The following is a 10,739-nucleotide window of genomic DNA, read 5'->3' as shown; positions in this document are numbered from 1 at the left end:
TATTTTTAGTAGAGACAGGGTTTCACCATGTTGGCCAGGCTGGTCTCAAACTCCTGACCTCAAGTAATCTGCCTGCCTCAGCCTCCTAAAGTGGTGGGATTACAGGCATGAGTCACTGCGCCCAACCTTATCCTGGACATTTCATGTAAATGAGATTATATAATGAAGGCACATCCATGTTGTAACATATATCAGTACTTCATTTTTTATGACTGAATAATATTCAGTCTTACATATGTGGCTAGATTTCCAAAGGGCAAAAATAAACAGAATGAGATGTTCTGCACAGTGTCATTTATGCAAATTAAAACATATACAAGTGAAATATTAAGAGCACACCTATGTAAAAATAAACATAGAGGTGAACGGTAAGTTGCAGTGGGCCCTCACTGGTCTGCTCTGTTTGGGCATTTCCAGACTTTGTGCATGGCCATAAACAGGCTAATGCAGTGCAGCTGTGGGCAACATGGCAAGGGGTGCTGTTGGCAGAGTGAGAAATTGTGCCTGGAACCTGAACCTTACATCCAGGATCTGTTGAAGGCCATTTGGTAATTATCTTGTAAGGTAATCATGCAAGAGTTTCAGGATGATGATCTTGGGAATATGAAAAACTTTCTGCAACCTGGCAGGACTTTACCCTGGACAGGGAGAATTCCATGCTACATGGAACGTACTGAGATGAAAACTTTACCCCTACCACCAAATTGTCTGTTATCCATTATTGCTAATGTGTCCTTTCAGTTTATCATAGTAAAATATTGCTTTTCTAAGACGTATGTGTCAGAGTGTTCATTTTTTGTTAAAACTTCTATCCTTGGGAGAAGGATATGCATGAAATACACTGGATCTTGTGTCCAAGGTGGGGAATAAAATGGAATTAGTGTTGGATTGGAGAAAAAATCTAAGATTGGCGCCGGGCACGGTGGCTCACGCCTGTAATCCCAGCACTTTGGGAGGCCGAATCACCAGGTCAGGAGAATCACCAGGTCAGGAGATCACCAGGTCAGGAAATCAAGACCATCCTGGCTAACACGGTAAAACCCCATCTCTACTAAAAATGCAAAAAATTAGCTGGGCGTGGTGGTGGGCACCTGTAGTCCCAACTACTTGGGAGGCTGAGGCAGGAGAATGACGTGAACCCGGGAGGCGGAGCTTGCAGTGAGCTGAGATCACGCCACTGCACTCCAGCCTGGGCAACAGAGCAAGACTCCATCTCAAAGAAAGAAAGAAAAAGAAAAATCTCGGATTGGCTTTGCATAGACTGATAATTAGTGTTCCATAAATGAAGAAATATCAATTTAATTCTGTGCACCTAGGGTAGTTAGAATTCTACAATTAAAATAATTTCCCATTAGGATTATGTAATGCATGTGAAACATAGATCCTATTGAATGTCTTTATTTTCTAGCCTTCAGATAAGTACTAATAAGCTACAGTTTTGGCAAACACATTGTGTCAGTATTCAAAGGTTAATCCATTTAGTCTGTATCAGTCAAGGTCCAGTAAGAAAGATAGAAATCATACTAACTGTTTAAACAAAAGACCAGCCCAGGGAATTGTCTAAGTAAGAAGTTGCAGGACTGGAGAAGCAAAAAGGAAGTACCAAGATAGCATACAGAAAATAACTTCAGGAAAGTTACCACCCCTGGGGCTGGAGTTGCAAAGAGAAGGGCTTGAGATTATAAAAAGGTCCCAGACCAGGGCCTTACAGAGCTGTGACCCATCCTTTGAGAATGAGGCTGTGCTCAGCTGCTGCTGATACCTTGGAGCAGCATGGGATGAGGCTTGTTGTGGGAGTCTAGCACCGAACTGAGAACTCAGACCAACTGCCAGGATGAGGTAGAGTTGCTGAGAACTTGCTTATTGGAACAGCAATCACACAGGAAGGAACAGTCCTCTTTCCCCCCACGTGTCTTCCTCTAATGCTTGCTATTGGCAGAGTCTAAGCACCTGGCAAAGGAGAAGTGGTTTGCAGAGTACTCAGCCTATAGAAGGCTGGGTTGTAGCTGAGACAAGAGCTTAAATATTGGTACATGGTCCAAACTTATTTTATACCAAATAGAGATCATTTAATTTCAGGAAAAAAATCTAATTCTGCTCTGCTTATATTCCAATATCAACTCCCCACTGGTGTACTGCAATTCAGTTCCTACACTAATGACCCAGAGTTAGTGCAGATCCCACAAGTGAAAGGGCATGGTTCACAATAAGACTGTCCACACCTCAGACCAACTGGCTATAGATGTGGGGTCTTCCCACAAGATAGAAGAAGCTTCCCACTTCAGCTTCTGTTATTTGCTAGAATGTTTCACAGAACTCAGGCAAAAAAAGTGCTATTTGTACTATGACAGTTTTGTTACAAAGGATACAACTCAGGAACAGTCAATGAAAAGACACATAGGGTGAGGTCTGAGGGGCTCCCAAAGGCAGAGTTTCCATGCCTTCTCCTTGTAGGATTAGCACATTGCCCTCCCATCACATCAATGTGTTCAACCAGGAAGCTGCACTGAGCTTCAGTGTCCAGAGTTTTTACTGGGGTCTCACTATGTTGGCATGATTGATTTAATCATTGGCCACATGGTTAAACTCAATCTCCAGCCCCACAACCCCCCCTAGAGGTAGGTCTAGCACAAAGCCCCAACCTTCTAATCACATGGTTTTTCCAGTGACCAGCCTCTATTCTGAGTCATCTCATTGCTCGGCATTAACTCAGGTGTGATCCAAGGGGCTCATGAAGAACAAAAACACTCCCATTACTTGGGAAATTCCAAGGATTTAGAGTTTCTCTCCCAGAAACCAGGGACAAAGGCCAAATCCTTTATTTTTCAAAAGTTTGCAATATAAGAGGAAAATGTTATTAAAGGCATGTCCAAGTGCATTTGACAGAACACAAGTTCCTATTACAAGTTTTAGAAGCATATATGATAATAGAAAATTAGTGCTAGAAAAGCCCTGAGAAGCCGTTTGCCAACATGAATAAACTAGTTCAGAACATTTATAAGTGAGCTTTGTTCCAAAATTTGCTTTCATTTGGAGTTTAGAAACCTGTTGTTCTTAAAGAGACAATTGGACCCAATGGTTATTACTTCTCAAGCCAGTTTACAAAATTTAATAGGGATAATAGGGCCAGGTGCAGTGGCTCACACCTGTAATCCCAGCATTTAGGGAGGCTGAGGCGGGCAGATCACGAGGTCAGCAGTTCGAGACCAGCCTGTCTAACGTGGTGAAACCCCGTCTCTATGGAAAATACGAAAATTAGCCAGGCGTGGTGGTGGGCGCCTGTGAGGCACGAGAATCGCTTGATCCTAGGAGGTGGAGATTGCAGTGAACTGAGATGGTGCCATTGCATTCCAGCCTGGGCGACCAAGCAAGACTCTGTCTCCAAAAAAAAAAAAAAAAAAATAGTGATAATAATCCAGTAGTAATAATAACTTGTATTTATTGAGCTGGAAATCTGCTGTATGCTGATGTATTATTCTAGATGCCAGGAAGTAGTGAGGATGATATGTTTGAAAATGGAAGAAGATGGGGAACCTGAGTCAGATGCAACATTAAAAGAGATTGTCCGTGAACTATAGAATTTCAAAAACATGCAAGTGAACAATTGTTGAATTCCTGGATAAATATTCTGAGAAAAATGGCCTCAGGATTGTAGTGAGAAGTAAGAGGAGGAAGGTATATGAAGCTGCTTAACATACAGTGGTTCGTAGTGGCTCAATAACTATTCAGAGAAAAACAAAACTCATTCAAGTCAGGACTCAGTCTATAGCAGCGGCCCCCAGCCTTTTTGACACCAGGGACTGGTTTAATGGAAGACAATTTTTCCATGGACTGGGTCAAGGGGATGGTTTTGGGATGATTCAAGTACCTTACTTTTATCATGCACTTTATTTCTATTATTATGACATTGTAATATATAATGAAATAATTATACAACTCACCATAATGTAGAATCAGTGGGAGCCCTGAGCTTGTTTTCCTGCAACTAGACGGTCCCATCTGGGGGTGATGGGAGACAGTGACAGATCATCAGGCATTAGATTATCATAAGAAGCGCACAACCTAGATCCCTCACATGTGCAGTTCACAATAGGGATCCCACTCCATGAGAATCTAATGCCACTGCTGATCTGAGAGGAGGTGGAGCTCAGGCAGTTTTGCAAGTCATGGGGAGTGGCTGTAAATACAGGTGAAGCTTCTCTTACTTGCCTGCAACTCACCTCCTGCTGTGCAGCCTAGTTCCTAACAGGCCATGGACTGGTACTGGTCAGTGGCCTGGGGATTGGGGACCCCTGGTCTATGATACTGAAGCAGATATAGGACCTAGCATAAAATAAGCATAAAACTAGAAAAAGTAATGCATTTGACCCAATTACTTAGGTGGTAAAAAGTTAGGATTGTACTTTATCATGTGATCAAGATCTAGGATAGTAAAAATGGACTACTCAGAGTGCACAGAAGTGTGCCTGAAAAGTGTGACCTGGTGGCTTTTTTAAAAGTATAATAAATCTAATAGAGAAAATTAGCAAAGTCTCACTTAAAAAAAAAAAGTTACAAATCCCAAAGAAAAAACTTAAAAGTTTGTACTGATTTACATTTCCTAATGTCTGTGGGTGATTTTATTTGTTCATTTGACAGTCATTTATTCAGTGTCCAGTGCCACTATGCTGGGCAGAGAATACAAGATAAGTCACACATGGTTCCTGTGTACGTGGAGTAAACAGTCTAGGAGAAAAGATTTCTTTCACAAAGTGGAGGCATAATGCAGCCTTACCCTTCAATGTATGGTTTGGTGCATTATGGTAATATAAGAAAGATAGACAACTGTTAGAAGTGATGTGTTTAAAGAATTTAGTGACAAGCTGGGTGTGGTGGCTCACACCTGTAACCCCAGCACTTTGGGAGGCTCAGGACGGTGGATCACTTGAGGTCAGGAGTTCGAGACCAGCCTAGGCAATATGGTGAAATCCTGTCTCTATTAAAAATACAAAAATCAGCCGGGTGTGATGGCAGGTTCCTGTAATCCCAGCTACTCCAGAGGCTGAGGCAAGAGAATCGCTTGAACCTGGGAGGCAGAGGTTGCAGTGAGCCAGGATCGCACCACTGCACGCCAACCTGGGCAACAGAGTGAGACTCTGTCTCAAAAACAACAAAAAACAAAAACAAAGAATTTAGTGACATAAGAAAATGTTACCTACAGCTTAATGCAAAATGGAAGTTAAAAATGGAATGGAAAAATCCTATTATCAAGTATATAAATGGATACTTTGGGAGGCCAACGTGGGCGGATCATGAGGTCAGGAGATCAAGACCATCCTGGCTAACATGGTGAAACCCCGTCTCTACTGAAAATACAAAAAATTAGCCGGGCGTGGTGGACGCCTGTAGTGCCAGCTACTCCAGAGGCTAAGGCAGGAGAATGGCTTGAACCCAGGAGGCGGAGGTTGCAGCGAGCTGAGATTACGCCACTGCACTCCAGCCTGGGCGACAGAGCGAGACTCTGTCTCAAAAATAAAAAAATAAATAAATAAATGGAAAAACCCCACTATCAAGTATATAAATGTATCATTGTTAACTTTTTTCTCTTAGAGCATGTATATTGTATTAAAAGTATGATTCTCAAACTCTCAGGGAACAGCGGTAAGCACGTGGTTATATGAAATTGTGCCTCTCTGAGTGCCCCAGGTTCCTCTCCTGTAAAATGAGAAAAAGACACACCTACTCCCAGTTCACATACAAGATTAGGTCCAAAGGTGTGTGTCCTGCACCCTCCCCCATGAAGGGGATGATTAGGCTTCATCAAAGCTGCTTTCTGAGTCCTCAAACATTTCTCGATATGTGTGAGAAAAAACAGTCAACACAGTTTTAAAAATTCTCATTGGAACAGTTGTTACTGGATTTTCTAACCCTTCTTTATTCTCACTGCCCAGGTTACCCCTTCCCTACTGCTCCTCCTGTGGATCCATTTGCCAAAATCAAAGTGGACGACTGTGGAAAAACTAAGGGATGCTTTAGGTTGGTGGAACCGCAGGTTGGATAACTTTAAGGCTAAGACTGATTTACTTCTCAGGGTAGTATTTAAATTGCATGTAGTTCCTTCTGATCAGGGGACCTGAGCTCCTTCATCACCTCAGCAGGGTTGTGAAGTTTCGTAATGGCCATCCCGCTTTTCAGTCTTAAAGGCCTTTTAACTTTAGTATGTCCTGGGCCCCGGACCATTCTTCCATGGTTCTTTTGTAGCTGTACCACCATTGCTCCAGGTGTCTTCTACTCACCAATTGCTGATATGCAGAAGACTCATGTGACGCAAAATGTGTCCGTGCTTATTCAGCAGGGGCTGAATAACATTGCAGGGCAGGCAATGATAAACATGTTTAATACCCAATTCCTTTTTTAATAAATAGTCATGACCTATGGATATCTGTGTGATTCTAATTAGTCATTAAGCATTCATTGTTGCTAGCTTGTTATCTCGGGTATGGTGAGTCTCTACATGATTATTAGTAGTATCACGCGACATGACAGACTGGGCTAGAAAACAGTCGTGTGGACAATGGGCCTCCCATCTAGACAGCTCTGCTTCTTTGGGAAAGCCTCCTCCTTTGAACCCTTTACTTCCTAAAACAAGTTGCCCCTGAGTAATTTGATGGTCGGGGCAATTTGCTGGCCAGGGACAAAGTTCTGATGGTCACTGCACTGAAGGTTCTGATTTTGCTGTTGTTCAGTACTTGAGGTCTAAGGAGGAAAAATTGAATACAGGGGCTTTGAGCTTTCTTTGGATTACAAGGCCATTTCTAAGGAATACATAAAAATATCCAATAATATTCTTATTGAGGAAGATGGTCAGCAATGTATAAATCTGGTGACTGGGGGATGTTTTGAGAAGGGAGGGAATTTTAGTACTCTACTGGCTTCAAAGTGACTTGTTTTCTTGTCCATTTACTCCTTTTTTAACTTCCCTTGCTCCTTTTCATCTTTTTCACCCCAGTGCCCTGTGGCCTTGATCCTATATCTCTTCCTGGCTCCTCAGGTATCTCTGCCAATATAGTAGTACATTCCTGTCCCCTCCTCAACACTTAGCACCCCGTGCCCTGTTCCTTTAGATACCTTCCATCTGCGATTAGATTGTCCCACCCATTGCTTCAACTTTCTACCATTCTGCAAATGGCATAATACAGTGTTCCCCAAACCAGGGCTTGCCAATTCTGAAAGGATCCACACATCCTCTGTAAGAAAATTTAAATTTGTGTTTTCATTTGAGTGGTGCTCTTGAAAAAACATGAATGTCTGCATAATCTCACTATCTGGATAATCACCTTATATTGTATGTTTTAGTGCCTGAATTTGTAATTGTATTAGCAGAAAGTAGCCCAACAGAACAAAGGCAAATTTTATAAATAAAGCAAGTGCAGTGGCTCATGTCTGTCATCCCTGCACTTTGGGAGGCCGAGGCAGGTAGATCACCTGAGGTCAGGAGTTCAAGATCAGCCTGACCAACATGGTGAAACCCCATCTGTACTAAAAATACAAAAATTAGCCAGGTGTGGTGGCCCACACCTGTAGTCCCAACTAGTTGGGAGGCTTAGGCAGGAGAATTGCTTGAACCCAATAGGTGGAGGCTGCAGTGAGCCAAGATCCCGCCACTGCACTCCAGCCTGGGCAACAGAGTGAGACTCTATCTCAAAAAAAAAAAAAAGAAAAAAAAGTTATAAATATATATCGCATTCATTCATGGTCCATGAGTACCAGATGGAGGTATTCATTTGGTGTATTGCATAAATGAGGGTTTTGCAGCAGTTCAAGCAGATAAAAGTGAAGAGTTGAGTCATCATGCTATAGAGAGTAGTAAGAACATGCTCTCAACTCCAAAGACCCTGTATGATCTAGTCAGATACCACATGCACATAAGCAGAAATTTACTTTCAGTAAAGCCCCATCATCTGTTGCAAGAATGCTGTGAATTTCAATGTTCCTGGTTTATCAGTTAAATTTATATTGAATTTGTAAATTTGTGTTAGTTTGATTATACGAAAATTTGTAAGTTAAAAAGAGTTGGTATGCATTTAATTAACAAACAATTTAAATGGTTAACTTGGCGAATCTTTTTCCATTAAAAGGGATTCAGAAATAATTCAGTAGTAACTAACATGTAAAAGATTCTAATATTAGTATTATGTAGAGAACACTGGCTGGGAGTTTGGAGACCCAGGTTCAAGTCCTGTTGCAACTGCTGACTTCACTATACAACCTTGGGCAAGCCCCTTCCCATCTCACGACGGCAGTTCTTGGGTATAAAGAGGGGCAGATCATCTCCAGGGTTCCTCCTAAGAGAGTGAAACTGTGTTTTTAAGATTCCAGGTAGCAAAAATCCAATGTGTTTAATAATATTGCTTAGCATCCCACCTGATACATAGTAGATGTTCTCTTAATGTCTTTTGAGTAAGTAGAAGCAGTGATGTCTCTTTTGATGTATCTTCTAGATATGGCAAACCAGGCTGTAATGCAGAGACCTGTGACTACTTCCTCAGCTACCGGATGATAGGGGCTGATGTAGAATTTGAGCTGAGTGCAGACACAGATGGTTGGGTAGCAGTTGGATTCTCTTCAGACAAGAAAATGGTAAGATGCAAAACATGATAGAAGCTGATTTTTTCTCTTTAGTTGGCTGTGCTATTTTGATTTTAGAAGCAAGTTAATTGATCAAAGCAGTATAATGATCATATTAGTTATGGCTCTCTGATTGCAAGTTAAAAAAAAAATTCAGTCTAGCTTAAATGAAAGGGTTGGCTATCAGAATCCAAGCTGTCTTGTGGCACCTCTATTCATCAGCTGTTTCCACAGTAAGGCTACAAGAAGAGACCCGCATGTTATAAGCCTTATATGGCTTACAACAATGAGCATGTATTGCTTGCTCACATGTGCATGGATTGACTGGGGTGCAGCTCATTTTAGGTGGGGCTCAGCTGGACTTGACTCCAGTCCATGAGTTGGGTTCAGGCTTTCTGTGTTTTCACTAGTCATCCAAGGTATATTTTTTTCATGGCAGAAGCAGAAGTGAAAGAACCACTTAAAAGAGGGAAAAACAACATTTTCCCCTCTCTACTCATATTCTCAATACAGAAAGAACATTTCTGTGACCAGATGTGTGGGGGTGTTCCCCCACACCCCAAGCATTTGTCCAGTGGACAGCTGGGTGTCCTCTTAATTCAATTTGTTTCTGACACTACCTACCTGGAGACAGAATCAGATCCCAAGGTTAAGGGTTCAACACACAAGACTGCCCCCATTTCAGACACCAGTCACAAGCCCCAGGTTGTGACCTGTATTTCTGACCAACCAGCTATAAATCTGGGGTGCCACCACCCCCTCACGTTCAGTTAATTTCCTGGAATGGCTCACAGAACTCGGAGAAACACTTTACTCATTCATTCATTCATTCATTCAGATGGAGTTTCGCTCTTGTTGCTCAGGCTGGAGTGCAATGGTGTGACCTCAACTCACTGCAACCTGCACCTCCCAGGTTCAAGCGATTCTCCTGCCTCAGCCTCCTAAGTAGCTAGGATTACGGGCGCCTGCCACTACACCCAGCTAATTTTTTGTATTTTTAGTAGAGATGAGGTTTCCTCATGTTGGCCAGGCTGGTCTCAAACTCCTGACCTCAGGTGATCCACCCGCCTCGGCTTCCCAGAGTCCTGAGATTAAGGCATGAGCCACCATACCCAGCCTGCTTTACTCATTTATTATGAAGGCTATTACAAAGGATACAGATAAACAGTTAGATGGAAGAGACACTTAGGGAAAGGCATGGGGAAAGGAGTGAGGAGCTTCAACACTCTGTTGGGTGCACTACCCTTCAGGCACCTCCACCTGTTCAGCAATCTGGAAGCTCATCTGAACCCTGTCCTTTTGGGTTTTTTTGTTTTGTTTTGTTTTGTTTTTTTCGAGGCAGAGTCTCACTCTGTTGCCCAGGCTGGAGTACAGTGGCATGATCTCGTCTCACTGCTACCTTCGCTTCCTGGGTTCAAGCAATTTTTCTGCCTCGGGTTCCCAACATAGCTGGGATTACAGGCGTGCGCCACTGCACCCAGCTGATTTGTATAATTTTAGTAGAGATCGGGTTTCGCATGTTGGCCAGGCTAGTCTCGAACTCCTGGCCTCGAGCAATCTGCCCCCCTCAGACTCCCAAAGTGCCGAAATTACAGGCACTTCCGTGCCTGGCCTCTTTTTGAATTTTTATGGAGGCTTCATTATAATAGGCATAATGGATTACATCAGGGAAGTTAAGAATTTGGTTCAACAATTTTGTCTTCCTCTGTACCCAGGGGCAAGTAAACATCTGGACCTCAGACAGGACAGTGGCCAGGCACAGGCGGGGCCTCAGGCACACAGGCAGCTGTCATTACTGGCCCCTGCTCTTCACTGAGCCTTGCTGCATTTTTTCTCTCTTTCCTCTGGGGCCCCATTCTTTGCCACTTCACTGGGCCAGGCTTGTTCCCAAATTATCAGACTTTCTCAGGCCTCTGTGCCTTTGCACTTGTTGCTGTTTCTGCCTAGAGCACCCCGCCCTTCTCTTCATCTGGTCTATTTTGAGGCTTGTGTAGGGCTACAGGGGAGAGAGGAGGGCGGCTCAGACCAAAGTTCCAGCAGTGACAGTGGTGAGAAGGGCTCAGATTTTGGATGTTTTGAAAGTAGCACTAACTGAGGCCGAGGTGGATCACCTGAGGTCAGGAGTTCGAGAC

General features: G+C 43.0%; 1 protein-coding gene across 1 annotated transcript in view; it reads left to right on the top strand.

Moving 5' to 3' along the window:
* FRRS1L (ferric-chelate reductase 1-like) overlaps nt 1-10,739 on the top strand; it is a 47,584-nt gene that overhangs the window by 28,675 nt on the left and 8,170 nt on the right. The window contains exons 3-4 of the mRNA XM_011966402.1: nt 5,931-6,015; nt 8,481-8,619. Coding sequence (XP_011821792.1) covers nt 5,931-6,015; nt 8,481-8,619 — 224 coding nt within the window. The remainder of the gene's footprint in view (nt 1-5,930; nt 6,016-8,480; nt 8,620-10,739) is intronic.

This window comes from Mandrillus leucophaeus, unplaced genomic scaffold, assembly GCF_000951045.1.
Source record: "Mandrillus leucophaeus isolate KB7577 unplaced genomic scaffold, Mleu.le_1.0 Scaffold76, whole genome shotgun sequence".
Lineage (NCBI taxonomy): Eukaryota > Metazoa > Chordata > Mammalia > Primates > Cercopithecidae > Mandrillus > Mandrillus leucophaeus.
This window is presented reverse-complemented; position numbering and strand designations above follow the sequence as displayed.